The 22,195-nt window shown below is 35.0% G+C and overlaps 1 protein-coding gene across 3 annotated transcripts in view; it reads right to left on the bottom strand.

Moving 5' to 3' along the window:
- Positions 1 to 1,384: 1,384 nt before the first annotated feature.
- IMMP2L (inner mitochondrial membrane peptidase subunit 2) overlaps positions 1,385 to 22,195 on the bottom strand; it is a 495,887-nt gene continuing 475,076 nt past the window's right edge. For all 3 annotated transcript variants that reach the window (XM_076330898.1, XM_076330888.1, XM_076330909.1), the window contains one exon: positions 1,385 to 1,894. In XM_076330898.1, coding sequence (XP_076187013.1) covers positions 1,775 to 1,894 — 120 coding nt within the window. In that variant the 3' untranslated portion in view covers positions 1,385 to 1,774. The remainder of the gene's footprint in view (positions 1,895 to 22,195) is intronic.

The following is a 22,195-nucleotide window of genomic DNA, read 5'->3' as shown; positions in this document are numbered from 1 at the left end:
AAAATATAATTAAGATAATAACTGAGTAACAAATGCCTTTGTTTTTGTTGATAACTCTCTGGCACTGGTTTTGCAGAATACATACCAGTGAATCAGGACAGCCAACCAAATTTTCCAGCTTGTCAATATATGTAAGAACTTCTGCCCAGCTGATATTCAAGAGGAGGAGGAGGGAAGGACTGAACTAGTGAAAAGAAGGGAAATGAAGACCTGAACAACCAAGAGAAATAAAGCTGATCTAATCTGGTTTTGTTCTGCTTCTTTTTATGTTTGTCTCTTTCTTTCTCTTTTCATGGATGTGTGTTTGTATCTTTGTCACCAAAATTAATTATGACTGCAGTAAATTTCTTGAACTCATTTCAGTTTTGTTAATTAATTTGGAAAAAAAAAAAGACTGCAAACTACAGTTTTCAATCACCCTATGCCAATCAAAATAATTGTGAATTTACTGCAATTAACACCCAAACAAACTGCATTAGTTTTAACTAAGATGAGTTCAGAGACCTATGGAACAGCTTTTTGGAACAAAGAAAGATCATGGCACATGTAGACAGTAAAGTGTTTAGAGAGTCTACAGAGCTGGAGCATTTAAGAAGAAGGTTAGACAGTAACAGAGAGTTTTCACGGTGATTGAACCTATCATCTAACCGATATGCAGCTGTGTGTTTTCAAAGAGCTATAGACTTATTTTCATCTTGTCTGAAGTTCTGATAATTGCATGATTTTAGCTGAAATGTTTAAAGACCTTTTGTGTGATTTGTTAAATATTTAAAGTACTATCCTATCTGAAGTAAAATTCAATAAATATGAAAATAAGCTGGCTCATATTAATCTGCAGCTGAAAATGTGTCATTTTTCAAGTTCTTTTCACTTATAATGTGTGCAGAAGCTTTATTGCATATTCACAGTGTATTTATAATATTAATTATATATTTATAGTATTAATTGTATAGTATTTAGAATCTAATTACATATTTTCAAAGAAATGTGGCAATCAATACTAACAATGATTTACTATACTTGAGAAATGAATGAAACATTGCCTTCAGATACTGTAATATAATTTGTATATTTTGACTGAATATCTACTTCAGCAAGATATACAAGGAATGTTTATATAAAACACTCCTGAAAGAGAAATTAAAAATAAGCAGTATGTACTCAGTTTAATAATAAACACAAGCTGCATTAAAAGAAAAAAATCTCATTAGCTTTTTGAAAAAAAAATTATGACATATATGATTAACTTTTCAGCTACAGAAGTACCAGTTCTTCAGTGTTAGAAATTATAGGACAATCCAAAGCATATTATGTGTTTGGGTTTTTCTTCATATGCAATCAATGATAATAATAAAGGTTCCATTCAGTTACTAAAGAAACAAGCTGAATGTAAAAGATTAAAATATTTTATTGAAGGTTTTAATAATTTCTTATCCAGGGAAGCACAGGTACAGACATAACAAGTCAAGCATTTTACTGCTACCAGAAAAATTGAACATTCAAACTTTCTACAACCAATTATTTCAAACCAAAATAACACACAAAGCAGTTTGAGATTTTGAAAAAAAACACCAACCAACCAACCAACCAAACAAACAAAAAAACCCTTTACACTTAAGGTGGCATTTCAACATGAAGATGTCGCATGTATTTGCTGATATGGTACCTGATGTTAAAGCACAGTTGGCAAAGCTCTTACAGGTGATGGTATAACCACTGCAACTCTTCCTGGTTAAACTTCACTTCAGTTTTTTTTTCCATCTGAACATTTAGATCACTCTTGCTCTCTCTGGAGTGGTTTGCGCTCCGGAGGTAGCACTGGCTGTAACTTCTGCCAGCGTTGCGGAGGCCAGAGGATATGAGTAGCTCGAGCATGCAGAAGTCCAAGAGAAACCTGTAACCAAAATATAAACCAGAGAGATTATTAAATACTGCAAAGAAAATAAAATGTGGAAAATACAAAGCATGATGATTTGTTAGAGCAATGAGAGAATACAAAGCAGAGAACTTTGCATGCATGAGGACTGTCTCATGCATGTAATGAGAGGAAAAGAGAAACTGCTTCAGTCACAATTTCTTTTTTTTTTTTTGATAAAACATCTCATGGAACTCAAACCAGCTTGCTGAAATGCACTGCTGTAACTAACATGAAGTAGGAATGTTTTTTCAGGTTCAAGAAAAACAGCTGGTCAAAACAGGTGAGGCATTCTATAATCCACCAAAAGCTTTTGGTTATTAGTTATTCTGGGTACAGCAGAACAAGGTTCAAGTATCTATTCTGAATAAGATAAACAGAACCTGTGGCTCGGATTTGAGCTATGTACATTAACCACACCAGGATAGTGGCTTTTCTAAACATGCTGTGCTTTCTATTTCTCACTGTCCTTCAAAATTACATTTTGTCTCCTACCAAAAATGGAAATTACTGTGAATCGTAAATATTTCCCCGAGGATGAAAATGTATTTCTGATAGAATTATTTGAAACACATCTACAGATCAAATATTTTTGAGGTTCCACTTCATTCATATGTCTTATAAACATGTTTTACCATCTTATTTATTATTGTTTTACTTCAATATTTTTACTTCATTAATCTTTTACTTCAATAAATCAACATAAAAGTCTACTGATATTGCTTACAAATGAATCACTTATAGGTGGCAGAGTTTAGAAAACTGAATTGCTTGGAAAACCTTAAGAAAATTAAAAACAAGGCTCTTTTCATGGCTAGACTAAGAACAACTAAGAATAGAACAGTCACATCTTCAGATTGAGATAATAAGGCAGGCCTTCAATGTCCATACTTAACATTGAAATTAAGTAATTTGGTAAGGAGTTAATCTCACTTAATTTGAAAAGCCTGCAGGACAGACTTCTGCATCTTAAATTATTTGTTTAGACTTCTTTTGGAGACAATAGCAAGTAGTAAGCTTCTCACCAACTATAAAGTCTCCAGTGCCAATAGAAGACTTACAAACAGGACAAAAACATGGTTAGAAATACTGGAATGTGTCTAGATGTGAAAAGATGAAATAATTCAGACTCCTAAAGAGACGACAGGGTCAGAAGTCTATAAAATTATGAATGGCATGGATAAGGAATGCAGAGGCTTTATTTGCCTATTATGTCATCATTTCTCATAAGAATGAGGAAACATCAGATGTCATTATCTTAAAGAATTTTTAAAGCCAACAAAAAGGTAATGCTTCTTCAGAATGTGCACGATTACATCATACTTGCATACATTATACAGGATATTGAAGACACCAGAAAAGAATAACAATCTGGTTCAGAAAATAATAATAGAAGCAAAGTCGATCACACATAATTTAACATAAACAAAGTAACACTGTAGTCTCTATACTCCACATTAGGAAACACTGAGGGAAAAATTATATACTTGTTTTGTTCTTATGCTCTAATGATCTGGTATTGGCTGTCATCAGAGCCAGGAGTTAAAGGGATTTCTGGTTTGAACCCGCACATTACTGCTTAAATTTTTATGTAAACTCAGTTCTTCAGTTCCGTTACATTACTCATCACAAAAAAAGTGGTTTCAGTAAGCAGGTAATTCAGCATTTTATGCAAATAGACACCAAATAGGCCCCTAGGAATATCTAATTTTCTTGATTTAATTTCATAGGATTAATGTATATTCACCGGTGTCTCTCTACTACATAATCAAATCAGTGAGGCTGAAGTGGTCTATATCTAATTCCATATTCTGTAGCTTGATGAAGCAGGTGCTGAATTACTTGAATATAATTTGGTTACTTAATAACCCACAATATCTAAAAGAATCTGAAGTAGATCACTGAAATTGCAGTCTAACATATTTCACTTGCTTGATCCCTTGCAGGGATCAGTTGTTTCCCTGATCCATTGCAGCTTTTTTCTACATTTAAGCAAAGGACAGGCTGCTGACAACTCCGTTTTGATAGGGGTTAGCTACATTTTTTTAAGTCTTGACATACTTCTGTGTAGTTTGTTGGATATTTATGGAATTCACAATATCCTTTATCTTAATTTTCCCATAAAGTGGTCTGCAAATGTAATATTGCCCCAGGGATTTGTCCCCTGAGTATAAAGCATGATGGCACACACATTACAGACTGGTGCCAAAACATAAAACCACAGCAAATCCCACCACTGCATATAAAATGTGACAGCATTAGTACAGAGAAAAATGTTAAAATACTCTTCTCAAACACAAATAACATCCCATTTTCAAAGCTCTGTGTTTTTCTCCATGCATTGCTTGTTACTGATGTCAGTAGGAGGTCTGCATGCAGACTGAGAATACAATAAATTAATCAAAACTTGTTTGAAGCTGAGGCTGGGAATAATTTTGCCCAGAGGATTACTTCTACTGACCATCATCTGACTTGCAACTAATAAAGAAATATCCTTCCTATAAACTTGATTTACAGGACAACATGACTAGTGTTAAAAAGGAAAAAAGGGTACTGTTGGGTGATGGAAGTCTTTACTAAATAACAAATGACACTGATGCTATAGGGCTTCTTTTATAACTTAAAGGCTCACTTTAAAAGCACCTTGACGTTTGACTTCTGCAAACAACCTTAATAACTTTTGTCCATTGCCTATTATTATTCTGTAGTTACCACAGCAGCCATGAATTTCACTGAGGAAGAACAGAATTGTTTGCAGAGAATAACCTGCCCTTGTTAATGGGTTTACCCTCATCAAGGTTAGATATGGACAAAGGGTGAACTGAGAGGCTACACTTTCTTTTGCAACAGTGAAATGCTGAAATAATCTGTTAAAAAAGAGACTAATCAATTCTCTTACAGACATTATTTACTCTCTTTACTTAAGAAAATAAAGTTTACCCCCTTGAAACACTGTCTTAACTATAAGAAAAATCAGTACTTTACAGGCACAAATTCTTTGAGGAACATATTTCATTTACAGACATGAGTAAAAGATGCCAGCAATCTAAATAGTTGATTTCTATTTCTACATTATGATCTATTTATTATTCTTGCTGTGGCAACAACAGACGCTATGTTGAATTCAATCCATATTATTCTCCCTAACCTGAGCTGTTTAGGCATTAATTCTATTCTTTTTTTTGATCTTTGAATATTTAATTGAACAACTGAGAAGTCGTTCTGTTAACATAGCAATTTTATCTGCAAAATAAGTTTTGAGTGAATAATACTGTTTTGACATTGTTATTGTGATAAAAGCATATTTCCTCAGAGTCTGCTCGTTGTTAGTATGTTAGTTGTATGGAGACTGATTAGTTTTGGCACTGCATTAGGGAAAGATAAGCCTAAGCTTGATAGTGCTATCTACAGTGGTATTTACAACCAGCTTGCTCATTCTGTCCTAACAGGTTGGGATAAATGCACCTTTATTAGTATAGAGACTTATATTACTATCACTTCTCCTGGTTCCAAAATATGTCATTTTAAAATACTCATTGATTTACAGACTGTACTCTCCACCTCTACTTGTCTGTTTGCCATTTGACACCTTCACTCTCTTACCATGATGTCTTTTCTAATCCCAAATCACAGTGGTAAAAGCAGCATTCAGACTGTGCAAGAATCCTGTATAGATGTAGCACGCAGTGGCACACACCAAATTTTCTATGGAAATCCAGGTCTTCAGTTCGGATTTCAAGAAAAGTGAAAGTCCAGATAAGGATGTGACCCTGACAAGGCTATTCTCAACTTTCTCAGGATATGTAAAGTCTACCCAACCTGCTAAATTCAGGCACTACTGCTCCTAGTTGTGAGTTCACTTTACGTTAGGTGCATTCCCCACAGATTTCTCTTTGCTTCTTTTTTCCTTGAACCTTTGGTGATTTTGCCCTAGGTTAAACAGCCAAGATTTCAAATTCTGTAACAACATTAAAACAACAAAGTACAGCACCACTGAATATAACCTGAAAAACAGCAATGCAGAACCAAAAAACCCAGGCCTTTGCAACCTTTTCTAAAGCTAGACTTCCTAACTAGTCAATTTGCTAATTAGAAGTAATAAGACAAAAAGACAAAAACCAATGCAAGACTGTTCAGCTGTTATTGTAGCCCTGTAAGCCAGTATCGCCATTGCTAGTAACAAGCTGAAGACCTTGTACCAGCTCTGCAAGACCTCAAGATTAATTTCTCAGGCTTTGTCTGGGAATTTCTCCTTGCCTGCCTGGAGTTTTGATTTAGCTTCTTTAGCTGCAGCAATTTTTCTAATGATCAGGTGGCTATTGCCTAATTTGTTACAGTTTTCCTTATATCCCTTATATTTGTTTATATTTGCATAATCTTGTGGTATAATCAATATATTTTACATATACAGTAAAAAGTAATCATTCTGTGTAGGATGAAATATTTATGACTTTAACATGATAACGTGGTTTACAAGACTATAGAAATGGGATAATAAAGACTGCAGGCCTATAAGCAACTTAGCAATGGTCATTAAAAAAAAAAAAACTGGCTGGGGAGTTGGACAAAAAGATTTTAAAGCTAACAGAGAAAAAAAGTTCGGAAGAACAAGGAATGTATTAACATACGTAAAACAAAATATATAATAAATACAGATAAAAATTGATGTTGCCAATCAATGAAGAAAGAACAAGGCAAAAAAACATTAGAAAACGTACTAAATTAGCCCCAAGTGGAACTGAGAGTGAGGAAGAAGAAACCATCAACATCACAGTCCTCCTAGTGAAGAATTCAGGTTGCCAACAACTCACTAAACCACACTTTTCCCTTCTTTTTGAGGAGGACGGGTGCTGCCAACCTTAGGACCTAAAAGGGCAGCATAAACACTGAGAAAAGGGTAGATACTTGAAAGTGCTTGTGTGACATTTTTAAACTATACTTTTACTGAGACTTGTGCATTAATTCGATAATTTGGAGTGTGAATGGTAATATCATTGTAACTGGACTAACCATATTAACAGTGTAAGGAAAATACAGTAAAGGGTTACAATTTTAATGCAACTAACCATGAATTGGTGGCTTTCTGTACCAGGTGTGTTTGCCTTTTTGCTTATAACAAAGTTTTGACTGTAACATTACGGTACTGCTGGTTTTCTAATTGAGACTACATAAACTCTCATTAAGTGGTGTAAAATACAGAAAGATTATCTTTATTTTTCCCTCACTCAGTATTTCTTTACTTATTTTTCCTTAACAAAAATGGTGATTTTGATGAAATCTTAATAATCACATTTTGGTTTCACTGTTTCTTCTGCTTCCAAAAAAAATACATTCAAAATCAGAAAAAAGAAAATTAAATAGATTGTTTTATTATTTTCTTACAATGTATTTTGATTTGGGGGATTGTGACTGAAATTTAACTAAGTTATTTCAATAAAAACATGAAATATACATGAAACGTTTACATCTTTGTGACAGAAGGTCCTGTAATAATCATATTACAAAGTATAAAATAACATAAGAAATCTGGGAATATCTAGATCAGTCACAGAAGATAATAATAAGCAAAGGTAACAGGAAGATAATAATAAAGCACAGCAGTAATCCTTAACATTGGATCAACAAAATGATCCTTTCTGAAGGTGTACTTGAATAAGTACTTGAATACAAATATTCTTCTGAAGAAGAAATACTAAAAAATACTATCTAAAAAATGACCTTGTTTCATCATGTTTAAGCCTAGAAAAATTTCAATATTAATTTGTATTTTGTCTCCTGGTCTCAGTAATAAATGTTTAAATTGTGCAAATCCTCTAAAATACCACTGGAAGAGAAGAGTAATAGCTACCTAACAAACTAGAAACAGAACTAAATTACAAGTGCCACAGATTATAACCTATGTACCTGAGAAATTTCATCAACAGCCAGAAAATCACAATTTTAAAGGCATATATCAGCCTCTGGTTTTGAAGAGTCACTTTTGCTTTAGTATCTTAAGCTGAGCTATATTCTAGCAATATTGCACAGGCCTTCCAAATGCCATGGTCAATGATAAACATGCAAGCACAAAAAATTAAAATTCTCTCAAACCAAAAAGAGATGAAACAGTACAAATAATCACAGTGTTTCAAATTATGCTTTCTATTCTCTGAAGTAATATATACTCATTACATTTTTTTTGTTCATATGCAGGTTAGTAAAGAAGCTTCACATACAGCCTTTCACATGCTCAGCCCTATGGAATATCAGCCATATTCAAAATTTTCTTCTCAAATTTTCTGTTTCATAACACAAAGTCATTGGGGATGGCAGGGAGTAATTCTGTAGCAGTAGAGGTCTATTCAGACTACATTTTGCTGTCTGGATACTTGCTACTCCCCACAGAGGTTCTGAAAGGTGCCAATAACTTAGGTGAAAAATCCTCTAATATGGAGAAATCCTGGGTGATTTGTAGATGGCACCATTTGAGCAGATACATAGCTTTAATGAATTTTTCCAGATCTACTAATTCATCGCCCTGCTACCGATATCCTATTAGCCAATTAGCTGTAGTTTGACTATACTGAAATTCTGAAAGATTGGGAATGCCAAATTTGTGTGGAGGTTGAAAACTGTGTGTAAAGGGACCAGGCTAATGAGAAAGGTAAGAAAAAAGTTCTACAATATTTCAGCCCCCAAAATCTCAATGAAAACCTCAGGACAGAAACACTTAGGCAACTATGTAGTGTTTCAGCTATAATACTAACAAAAATATATAGCGTGGGATAGCTATCTGTGTCAAATTAGATTGCTTGTCTTTAAGAAAGGTTGTTGCACTGGGTTTTGATATTAGATCGTAGGTGTAAAACGGTCTCACAGAGAATTCTCCCAGTAAATTAGTCTCTTCAAAAAATCCATACTTTAATAGAAAGTAAACATGATTGCTACTACATTTCATTTTCTGTACATGGTTGAACTTTGAAACAACTACTATCAAGTGCAGTAGCAGGAAAAAGGCTCAATAAAAACAAAATCCTGTGGATTACAGTAAAATCCCAGAGAAACCACTTCCTCTAGTAGAAGTATCTGGGATAATGAACAATGGCAGAAGAAACAAATATCCCTGACCTCCTTCTTTTATGAATGTAAGAATAACACAAAGATGAGACGCAATAAATTATTTTGTAAATAAAACCATACTACAACAGATGTTCTTTAACTTGTATCAGCTCACTGAAGGTTGGCATAACAAGATGCTAACTAGCTCATGAATACAAAAAAAGTGATAGATTCCTTTCAACTATATAGCAAAATACTAGCGTCTTCATCATTCTTTCCTCTCGTCCCTGAACAAATCACATCTAATGGAGCCATACAGATCTAGTGACAAAGAAAAGAATGCAGCCCATTAATTTTGCTAGTAAGTGTTACATTACGGTTCCATTAGTTCGATAGCTGAAGCAGCAGCTCCAGCTCCAGATAAAACATCCCATATGTGTTTTCTTTCACAGAGCTACTGTATAATCAGTAAAGGTCCTTATTAAAGTTATCAAATTCAGAAGTGTTCATTTAGGTAGAAAATAGATTATAAAAAACCTGAAAATATATAAATGAAATTATTTTATTTTAAGAAAGTTTTAAACAGTGAAAACAGACACTCAAAAGGGATGCACATACACTACACATATATGCACAGACATAATCACAAAATAAGATGTAAAAGAGAGAAATATATTCCAAATGCAATGGATGATTCCCAGAATGAATAAAATTTGCGTGTTAGCAGAGTAGCTGTCTGAAATTAGTATAACAATTGTCACTGTTCTGATCCAACATGGGTTTGCAATTTAAGCTAATCATATCAGAAGAGGTGAGCACAGTCACTGCATTGTAATATAAGCTCAGGTTATTGACTGAATTAAAAAAATGTAATATACTAAATATCAAAATAACTGGGTTGCATTCTCGTTTGTTCTATCTTGTCTACATGCCTATGTTAAACCTAAAGTTACAAAAGAGGTAAAGAAATGAAATTGTCACTGAAAATAGAATATTTTTCACATATGACATTTTTCTACCGTTAGATGTGCAGACAGAGACTAGTTAATGTTGAACTATAATTTACATTCATAAAAGTAGTGCAGATTTAAAGCAATTCAGTATAAAGTAGTGTATTTTTTATTCAATTCATGAAGAAATCAGCTGTCTGCCATTAACTAAATTAAACACAATAACAGGCTTGGTACCAGTATTCTATGAGCTGAATTCTATCTCAATGCGTTTTCTTGGAATTGTCAAGGATATATTATTGAAAGGGACACTATAGCTAATTAACTTCTCCACTCCTTCCCAGTTTCTTTTGTGTTTTCTAAAGACATCTTTTTAAAATAGAGGTCAGCATATAACACAGCACTACTACTCTTTTATCTTCAGTAAGTATAGCATTCTTAGAAATTATTCTTTCTTGCTTATGATTAACAGAACCATTATGCTAAATAATAAGGTCTACAAAAAGATTTAGAAACCAATCTATTCTTTATTTTAGATTTCTAGTAATAAAAATGGTGAAATGCTTAGTGCACAGTATGATGTGCTTTGCATGCTGCATATACATAAATATCATTTAATAGTTAAAAGCTTTTTAATATTTCACTGGGTGTTACACAAAATTCCTAGACTAAATAGGATTGTCACTAAGTCATGTAACTCAACAGAAGAACAAAATGTACTAATAGCTTTCACGAAAGAGCCCTACATTAAAAAGCAGTAATATATCTGCAATTTGATATTTTAAGAATTGATAAATCAAGTGGCAGGAAACAATTATTAAAGCACATTTATTACCTTCACCTACAAAGCATTAGCTATATCCCAAATCTATGCATATTAATTATTCAGGAATACATAAAAGCCTTCAATGTGAATTCCTGTTCAGGAACGTATTGTGTCAGTGCCAACAGAGTCAGAAGAATGTCAGGCTTAGTGACATTTTTCAGCTTACTACACTGATATTGATTATGTGCATTGTCTTTCTTGACTGAATACTTAGGACACTATGCAGAAATGCTGTACATTACAAATTAAGTTGATTTCCGTTTTTGTTCTGTTGCGTGTCATTAATTTAGAATTTCATTCTAAAGCTTTGGCAAACACAGCAGTACGGTGCAATGAGTACAAGGGATGGAGTCCCAGAGCAGCTCCAAGAGCTCACATACTACCCGGGGATTGCACTCGTCCTCTCACTACGCCACTCCTCCGCAGACCCAATTCATCCCCGCGGGCTGGTGATTGAGCAGATGGAACCATGCCCTCTGCTCCATCACCCCTTCCTGTGGTGCTCTGTGCTTCCAGGAGAGCTGGACAGAGGTGTGCCGGCACTGCTCTGGCCTTGGAGATTTACTGTGATGCTCTGTGTAATATGGGGGAGAGCCCTGGCATATTCCTGCTCTGCTTCCACCGCACGCTCACAGATAAAGCAGGCCCTAATGATGAGTGGCTAGTATTGCAAAGCTGAGCAAACAAGCTAAGAAGATAGATCAAATTTCACCAAATTTCTAGAATTATGACTGTGCCAGGGATCATATGCACGCAAGCTGGGAGAGATGACATTTCAGACTCATTCAGGACAAATAAAAGGAAAGGAAGGAGTCCTACTGTCACAAGGAAACAGTAGGCTTCGATTTCTAGATACACTCAAATTCTTCTTCAAGACATATGATGTGAAAAAAACCCACATACTAGTTACCTCTTGCATCTAATTTAAACTCTTCATACTCTTTCCAAAAGCTCAGAAAAATACCTGATCTCATAGGTCAAAAATCAGGGCTATTTATGAACTTAGAGAAGTATCAACACTAAGGGATGTCATGGAGAACATATCATCCCGCTGCTGCCTTGTCTGCTCTTTTAGGAGTGGCTCTAGCCTGCGTAGCTCCATCAGTGAGCACTATGATGGGAAAGCATTGGCAGCAGCAGACCCCAGACCTTTGGGAAAGTTCATTAACTTAAATTTTACTTGGCAGATACCTGGCAGTCAGGCAAGATCACGTTACAGTAATTATCAAATGCTGAGGTAACAAAAAAAAAAAAAGACAAAGTAAAGAAGGCCAGCAGTAACCAGAAAAGTTAATTCAAGGGAATAGGTGAGAAAATACCTCTTAATTAAAACAAAATGGTACAACACCTTACGATATTACAACTGTTATTGGGCAAAGCAAGCCTTTTCTAAAGCTAGGAGAACTGTTCAGAAATTTTCAGTGACAATAGCTTGTATGGTCAGCAAATAGATCTGTCAACCTACTCACAGCTTCTCCGTTTTTTTTATCACACATTTCAACCGTTTTAGTCTGATACAAATGAGGTTGTTGCAATACTGTTAATAAAATAATTTTGATTTTCTCTTACCTTAAAAAGATGACTGTTTAATAGACTATCCCACTTAACTAAATATTTCAAAAAATCCTACTGTGAGGCTTGCTTATATTTTCTTCTAAAATGGCATACAGAAACAGTTTGACTTACAGAAAACATGCTGTTGGCAATATGAGCTATGAAAGGCAATGGGGAGTAAATATTCAATGAGCAGCTAGGATATCAAAATGTCATTAAATACCTGCATGATATGTTATTAAAATTATAAAAGACTTTTTAATAGGGGTCTTTGTGTGAGGATGGCTAGAGCTCATTTAAAATGGTAAATTTCATCAAGATAATTATGTATGTGTAATCTCCCCAAGTGATTTACCAGGAAAAAAACCACATAAATGCTTTAAATATATACAAAGATTTTTCTCCCTCTTATAGCTATAATAATAGCTATGAATTTAAGAATGCTTAAATACTTCCTCTCTTGTCTTTATCTGATTTATTCTGTATTTTTGTTAAAACTATGGAGAAGAGATTAAAGGTACTACACCCAGCCTTTACTTTACTTGGTAAAAACTATCTCCAAAACATTCTTTTTTCCCCTAGTCAATCTTACTATTATTTAGCATTCAGTGTTTTTATGATACTCTGGCATTTGTCAAAATACAAGACTTCTTGGTATAATTCAAATCATATAGCTATCCTTCCACTTTGTAACAGAAATTATGATTAAATAATTGACACTATATACTTATGAATATAATTTCCACATCCTACATAACTAATCCTCCTCATATTCATATTTTTTCTTTAGTTCACTCCTAATCAGCTTAAGATAATGGCATAACAGGTTTTGCTGAGGAAAAAAGCTTCACAAAAATAAATCAGAAGTATAATGATTCATATCCTTAATAAAATACTGTTGCAGTTCTTCTTTGCAATCCTGAGTCTACAAGGCCGGATCTCACATGTGAGATGATTGTTTAAGTCTCCACAGAAAACTCCCTCAGTGAGGAAGCATGTGTCTTTACGGAGAAGGCAACTTTATAGAGTTCTATAAAGTTGGCAACTTATAGATCCATATATGGATCCATCCATATATGATGGATCAAGTCTCCAGGCCTGGCCCATGTACCTGGCAGCCCAGGCCAGGTAGAGCTGACTGAACCAGAGGAGGGGCAGGGGACCAGCAGTCAGAGTGATGCAGCTCCCCATCATTATGGGGACATCAGAAAAACAAGGAAGGACAGGAGGAGCCCACATATGAGCTTCCTGACCGTTACATTAGAGGTCCAGTTAATTGGCCTAAACAGAGGTACCTTCTGCCATTTGAGATGTCCCAGGAAACCTCTACTAGCCACTGTGCCTCCTCATTCAGAAGGGCACAGGCATCTTCAAAGTCCTGTGCTGTATCTTCCAAAGGCACATAAATGTCTCAGATTCACTAGGACACAGGAAAAACGGTTTGTAGGCAGCCAGTTCACCCATTGCTCTCTTCAAGACCTTTCTTTATTCTTTGTTATTCTTGGTGGCATATACTCACCATTTTTTTCTGGTTTCCCCTTGCTCTTTAGCCTTCTTTAATGTATCCTTACATAATGAGACAGGATACTATAAACCAAATAACTGAGTCACAGACTGCATACTTTCAAAATAAAAAGTTACCTTCCTCGTTAGCCAAATACAGTAACTGGATTTAATCCACTACTTTACCATTAAGAGCTATATTTATCTCAAGGAAATATTAAGACTTGCTCTTAAGCTATACAGCATGAGCAAGAAAGTAGTGGAAGACTAATGAATTCAGTTGCCTGCATATTTAATAAAATATTCTCTCATAGTCGTAATCAAGCCATAGTTCAGCAAAGCATGTGCTGAACTTTAAATATTCAACTAAAACACTTGAGCACTTCATTAAAATTAAGTAAAATGAAATGAAATGAAATGAATACAATTTCCACTGAGCTGATGAGCCAGATTTATTAACTCTTTAAATTACTCAATTTTTCAGATTTTATGTAGCTATTAGGTTATTTTAGCAAGATATAAACACAAAGGACTGCCAGGTCATCAGTACAGAAAAAGGATTAGTACATTTAGGATGTGAAAGATCTGAAGTTAAAACTTAACACCACTAAAACTAATTCATTTAGTTTTTCACTTCCAGTAAGAAAATCAACAAAAGTAAAATTCCTTTTAAGTGCTTACCTTTATAACACAGTCTCACTCAAAATATGCTGCAAATCCAACATTTATTTTGTACCTCAGTATTTTGAGGGAAAGAAATCACATTTTTGGTCAGCAGCAGACTGCATATCCATCACCATTGCTACAATGCCTGGAGATCCAAGTACTGTCTCTGAAATTAGCTGAGGAGACAGCAGCAGTGACATGTGCAGACAGCACAATCTGATACATTTTCATCAGTCTGCTCTGGAGAAAATATAGTTCTGTATGTTTACTGAGGGTTTTTTTTTTTCTGCTTCAGGATCTTAGCATTCAAAGCAGATGAAAAAAGTGACCCATATTTCAATGAGACCATTATGAATAGCTCATCTTCTACCTTGCTTTAGAGTACTAAATTTCTGTCAGCTATGGGTAAAGGCTATGGAAAGATGGCCATTGCAATTGCTTAGCAATGGAGGTCTGGCAACCTCCCTGTAGCATCTTTGTTCTCCCACTGCCACACAGCTTAAGCAATCCAGTCTGAGCTTGGTAAGAACTAACATTCTTGTTTTCAAAACAATATATTTGTGTACTTTCTTGTTCAATGAGTCTAATGTTTATTAGTCTTGAAAAGACAAAAGCCACCCCCAAACCTTCAAAGAAAGGCTTCCATGCTTTGTTCCAAATTTCCCCCAGCAACCTAAGTCCCCGTGCTGTCTGGAGTCCCATACAGCCGGAGGTGAATCTGAAGCTGCCTTGTCCTCAGAAGTCTCACCATCTGGTGGTATTCACCATTTACCCATTTGAAGAGTGAATCAATCTCAAACTGGAGACTGCCACACTGTATGTTTGTAGGCATGAGGATGTGATTTTAACCATGAGTCAAATACGTAACATGAGTCAAAATCATGATACTCTAAATGCAGCAAGTAAGAAGGTGGAAGTTAATATCTAATGATAAGGGAAAGTGTGGTTCTTATGAAAAGTTAACAAATGCAGGGCCAGATTCTCAAGAGAACTGAGCGGGGCGGGGGGGGGAAGGAAGCTGTAGATAGCACCAAAACTTTGGATGGGAGTTTAGAGTTGCTTGAACACCCTGCATCCTGAAATTAGGAGAAAGACTTCCTCACCAACTTCAGTAATGATATAAATTCAGTGAGCATTAGCTGCAACTGGAAAACATTCTCAATTAGTACTAATACATTAAGTAAGAGGTCAAGAGCTTCAAACTTCTATTGAGAAAGAATAACCTTTAGCATCCATTGCAACAGGAGAGTCCAATGCAGCACCTTCTATGTTCTACAGCAAGGCAGCTCTTTCTGCATTCTCAGAATACTTTTACATCACCTTTCTTCATAGTCTCTGCCAGATCTCTGCAGAAATTAATTCACAGCTATTGCATAGCTCTCTAGTACACATTTGTGTAAGGAACTTTTTATATACAGATCGTATCTGGATAGGATCCTGATGCTTTCCTCCCTGGTAAGTCTGGCTACTACTCCTGAGTGACTTCTCTGATGCTATTCTGGCAGTCCTGTTACCCTTCCCATGTGTGTGCCAAGAACCTCCAGCTGGCCTCGATTTTTCATCTTCAAGACTTCCTAGTTGCTGGCTGGTAGCATTCCCCAGGCAGAAGATCCCACCAACCTTTCTCCACTGCTGGGCAGAGCAGCACCCAGCCTCAGTTCCCAGACTCTTTGCTGCCTAGCTCCGTTACACAGTGGGAGGGGGATCCACTATAAATCCCCAAACACTCTTTTATGAGGAAGACTGGAGAGCAAGCCATAATCACAAGCAGAATCTGGATGACAAGGGATACAGAAATAATTACCAAGACAGATTAATTTCCAAGTTCAGCCAAAAGGTGAATTCTCCAACAAAAAAGCTAAATTCTGTGACATCTGTACATATATTTAATTCTCTGGCCACAGAACACCACCCTAGATCAGACCTTGATTGAGATTAATGGGGCATGTCCTATCCCTTGTTACTTTTTAAACTTCATCTAGATTCAGGAAAGCCATCTCACCTGTCTGATTGCAATGAAAGCAAATTGCTATAGTCATCTTTTCAATCATAAAGGGTAAGGCTTTTTAAAGAGAACTTGAGATTCTCCTCAAAAGAGATATGAAATAAACACAAAATTTGTAGAATATATATTGTATATGCTATAGCAACTATCCAGAAAATATATCAGAAAATAGAAAATAATAGAAGTGGTTTATTCTCAGGAATAATATTTCAGCTGGCCTCAGTTATTAGCTTTAGCCCTTAAAGAAGCTTTAATGCTTCTTCAGTTTTCAAATGTTGAGGCTATAATATATTCAATTTCTGTTAAGTAAAACTTAATCTTGTCTTGCCCCTATGAGTCTGTGTTTATTTAAAGTTCTTACTACCCTGTACTATGGCATTACTATCAACACTTCTAAATCACTAATATTCATTTCTGAAAATGCTAAACCAAGTCCTTAAGCTGATGAAAATCCTAGTCAGGGTCTACATCGAAATATACGTGCACAGAAATTGAGACTTTCTTTTAAAAGTCAACATCTCAAAGCTGTGACAATCAAAAAAAAGTTCAGTCTCCACCTACCATCCTTTAGCACATTATACACACTCATTTACATTAGTACAAAACTAAAGTAAAATGTTCCTTTTGTGGAGCATCATAGACGTGAAGCTATTAAGAAAGAGATATCATAATCTCTAATAAGTCAAAGTGCATCTTACTTTAACTAAATTTATTGCTGCTACACAAACAAGGTTGAGCCTATTTGATGATTATCATTTGAGATTTCTTACTTAGAACCATGTCAAAATTAATCCCTGTTTAATGAGGTTTTTTGAAAGGGGTTTAAAATATCAAAATTCTGAAACTTGCTCATTAGAACTATTTGTAAGTAATTAAAAATGATAGCTTATAAGTAAGTTGTGATTGGATCCTAAAGCTATCTCAGAAATAGTGCTCAGATGACAGCTTGTCAGATAATTTTATGCTTGATACATGGGCCCTGTTGATCACTAAATAGTGACATTTTTATTAGTCTCTTGAAAAAAGAAATTTAAAATTTCTGCCATCGCAAGTACTTTTTCCTTCCTTTTCTCTCCTAGGTCATGACACATTGACATCATCCACCTGAACACTAGCAAATCATTAATTACTCAGTTTGTGTCCCCCAGCTTCTTCATTATCAAATGCCACTGTTACAATGTAGGAGAGCCATAAATTGAACCAAAAAGGTAACCAGCATGCTCGTGAAGCCTTAATTTTTCTCTCTCTGACAGAGACACTAACATGATGAGCTATGGCATTTCTGTGTGAAATTCTTTTTGGATTTGGAGTGTGTCACATTGTATCAGTCAGGAGTCAACAAGTTTCTCATGACATCTCACCCATAGGGAAAGCTTGGGTGTTAGTTTTGGGTTTGCTTTGCTATTTTAAGAGTATGGCAAGGATTATCATAAAGGTTCTGAAAACTCCTCAGCCTTCAAAGTGTACTATAAAAACTGTCTTTAAAATGGATATTCAGGAACATGATGTGCCCTTTATTTTTCATAAATAAGCCACCTGAAGTGCGGAGTGTTTAAAAATGTGCTTGCTAACAAAAACATCGAAATTATTTTTGTTAATATTTATTTGTTATTCTACAGAAAGTCAACTAGATGACAATAAAACAAATGAATATTAAATGTCTAAGTAAAAATAAAAGTATCTTTATTAAACAAACCAGGGACAGTGATAGAAAAATAAAAATTAAAACCTGGAATTTTTTTCATAATTTGATTATGATTATAAAGTTTAAGGCTTTTTAAGAGACTAATTCTTGCCATTGGTGTTTCCTAGAGAAAACAAAGCTACCCAGAGCCAATAATATAGATCTCTGTTCTTTTTAAATAATGATACGTGTTGCATATAAAAAGCCACCCTGAGCTGTGAATTTCTTAATGTCTTAGTTTCAGATGTAATTTGAACATTGACTGGAGTCTGGAATCTTTCCTCAAACTGATTAGTAACTTATTTAAAGCTAGTTAGCTAGTTGCAGTAAATTTGAGAGGACTGTTCCTGTAAACCAGTGTTATTCTTCATGTATAAGGACACCTGAATCTGACCCTAAGATTTATTTCATTTCCTCTGTAAAATGAGAGATTAAAAAAAAACAGATTTATGGAAGATTGTAAAATACGTATGTGTCAAGCTTCACCTCTTGAATCTTACTGGTTTCAATTATTAATTTATAGAGCTGTGTGAGCAGCAAGGCTCAACAGTATTTTTAGTCTGACATAAGTAGATGACAGTCTAGTATTGCACTGCATTTCACTTTTGATGAGGACTATTATTTCCAATAGGCATAATATGTAACAATACCACAGCTTGTCATGACTTATCTGAGAAACATGAGAGCTTGCAGCAAATACATGAGATTTATGAGTGTCACTAGTACACAGGCACTGTTTTTCATAGTACTTACTGAAGTGCTAGGTAAACATACAGGAGCATGTTTAAAAAGGAGGAAAAATAGGAAAAAAAAAAAGGAGGAAAATATTTAGTGGAATTCTAGGTTTTCCAAGGGAAAAAAAACAAGAACAACAACAAAAAAAAACCCTCAAATATTTTTATTTCTGTTACAGAAATGTGAATGCTGCTAAAAATTCTTTTCAGCATTAAAAAGTGTTGATCACCTGAGGGACTTGTTTAGAGAACTTGTTTATCTACCAGAACAAAGCCTTATGCAAACAAGAGGAACATTCATTCCCTCCAAAATTTCTGAATCTCCTGTCCATTTCTATAAGACAAGATATGAGTAGTGAGCAGCCAATTGCCTCACGGGCATTAGACTCAGACGGCTATTAGAATATAGTGCAGACTACTGTAAAATTTACAAGCCTGACACAGAGCTTATTAGATTTAAGGGATATAATATCATTTGTTTCAATGGACATTGGCTTTAACCCTATTGGTATGATCCAATGTCTACTGAAGCATATAGAAAAATATCCACAAAAGGAATCATATGCAGGCCCTATTCAGAGCTCTTCGGGTGGATGAAGAGAGAGACTCAAAGATTTTTATTACTGTTATCCTTTGCTTATACTGTTTTATTTTTTCCTAATTCAAGGATACTTGGTTTTACATAGGAAAAGTTCCCTGGCAATCACCAGAGAACAATTTCAAATAATTTCTCTGTATTTGGAATACATGCTGCAATCTCGCTTTCTTTAGAGAGGCTGCCTACATGAACATCTCTCTGACTTGCATGCTGGAAGGATAATAAATCAAATACCTTAGGGTTTTTGATAGCCCCAAATTAACATAATTCAAACCCTGAAGTGAGACATAATAAAAAGACTGATTTAACTTGGCAATTAATACTTTGCGCTGAAGTGCTCTGATGTCCAAAACACAAATGTGAGAGAGCAGTGATTACAGATCAAGGTATTAACATTATTTAAGTTTAAAATACATATTAAATTTAGGAAATTAAAGTTAGAAAATTGAGTTTGAGAAAATCTCTAGGTATAAGACTTGAGGTTAAATGAAGACTGATTGAATTGTTTATTTACTAGACCCTCTCTCAACATACTCTTGAAATCCTGTGAGAAATTCAGCAAGCTTGGGTTCTCCCACCTAACCCAATAACCTAAACTGAAAATCATGCTAAGCTGTGTAGACACCCAGTGCAAAGAGAGGACCTTGACATGGTGATGTAGACCTCTAGTAAGCTGTATCAGTCTTCCCCATTTCTCTCCATCGACTGTAGAGGGAGGTTAGACAACTGTGCTATTAATTTGGGTGTCTCTGTTCAAGGCTTACAATTAGATTAAAAGAATCTGGGCTTTTATATTGGCTTAAAAATCATGTAATGTTCTCCATTAAAATCCATCTGTTCAAAAGATATGCTCGAAATAAATGCCAGACATCATCTGACATTAAATTAGCTTCCTAAATGACTTGATACTAAATTTAGAGAGGACAACAGCAAAGCTCCCTTTGGACTTCACTGGCCCAGGACCAGTATACAGTAACTGATATTGCTTTTCCCAGTTTCATGAACAATTTGTGGGTTTTTTTTCTCAGAAAATTCTCAGAAGTCCTTCTTTTTATACTGCAATGCTAAAGGAGAGCAGTAATAACTGCAGGTGGATTACTGAGCGTAGGTTACAGGGTTTGAAATCTTAGTGACCTTGAGTAGAATCAGATTCCAAATGCAATTTGTTAAATACCATTATATTACATGACAGCTCTGGGAGTGAGGGAATATGAGAATAGTAAAGCCAAAGTCCCTTGGGGTAGTCAGATAAAATGTAGCAGAACCTGTCTAAATAACACATTTGTTATATCTAGTTTTGTTGCTTTAAAATGCTTTGCTCAGGAAGCTGCTAAGCTCAGTGGAAGAAATCACCTCACCTCAGCCATCACAAAGGTATTGTTGTATACTGCCTCTGTTCTAACCATGGCAACATACTGCCACCAAAAAATAAATTAAAAAAAAAAAAAATCAGTGATGCAAAGTTATATTAAAAATATTCATCTCAGAATTAAAACATAACACATTAAAAACAAAGACTTCTTGGCTATCATTAAATCACCCATTTTCCTCTTTTATAAAAACTGTCAATTTAACCTCAGTTCCCAGGTTGTCTTCTTTAGAATCGACTTCCAGTGCAGTAGATATGCCATGTTTTCTCTATGGGACCACATCTGAAATGAGTCAGTCACTCTATACTACTCACAGTCAAAAGAACTTCATCTAAAAGTACTTTAAGATTGGATCTTTTGTGTGAAGCCTGAGCAATCTGCAGTCTGTGAAGAATAAAAATATATTGAGGATTCACTGCCAGAGATGCAATCGTGAGATGCAGAAATAATTGCTGGATAATATCAGAAGCTGGTGTGCCAGGGAAAGTTTGGGTTTCGTCTGCTTTTAGAGGATTCTATGTGTCCAGCCTACATACTAATTTTATATGCCAGGGTACATAGTAAAAAAGTATCATACACAAAATTCATCAAGAACTGTTCCAACATAAGAAATGGCTGATTTTTAATGAAAAAAAAGCATTGCTAATAAAGATATATTTTTATTTCATTTTTAGATACGTGATAAAGTCACTGTCAACTTCCTAGTCGACAATGGAGCCTAGTGTTACTCCAGGTTAGTTAACATGTAATGCTTGTAGTCATTTATAGTTATAATTGTTGTGTATGGTTATATTAAGCTAACAGGGACTATAAGTTTCATTTTTCACAATATTTGTTAGGTTTAAGAAAACTAGAGGTTTCTATTTTCAGTTTGAAATAGAAAAAAACAAGAAAAACTGAGAAAAAAGAAGTGGCTATACTTAAAGATTTTATGCTGGAACTCTGTTTCTGCAGGTAGCGCATGAATATTTTCTCTGAAATGAAGTGTCCTTGATATACTCTTCTTGCACTTTATACTGTTCTATGAATTACAGAAGAATCCACACTGGCTGTGTATGTTATTTTGGAAGAGACACTATTCTTCTTAGAAGCAGTCTGAAGGAAGACTGAATCATCTGATCAGTAATCACTTGGTACCATCATAGACTTGCCCAAGGGAAAAATGAAAGTTCAACTTGAAAATTATCTTGAGAAATAAGCCTTCAGAAAGAGATGTTAAGCCAGGTTAAAAAGGATCAGGACACTATTTCTATTAAAACCACAACAATGATCAAGCAGACCAACAACTGAGACTTTTACAGCTCATTGGACCAAATTACGAAGATACAGTTCCTGGAATACTGTAGCCTTTC

Source organism: Aptenodytes patagonicus, chromosome 1 (genome assembly GCF_965638725.1).
Source record: "Aptenodytes patagonicus chromosome 1, bAptPat1.pri.cur, whole genome shotgun sequence".
NCBI classification, from domain to species: Eukaryota; Metazoa; Chordata; class Aves; order Sphenisciformes; family Spheniscidae; genus Aptenodytes; species Aptenodytes patagonicus.
The sequence above is the reverse complement of the archived record's forward strand: the minus strand, read 5'-3'. Positions and strand labels throughout refer to the sequence as shown.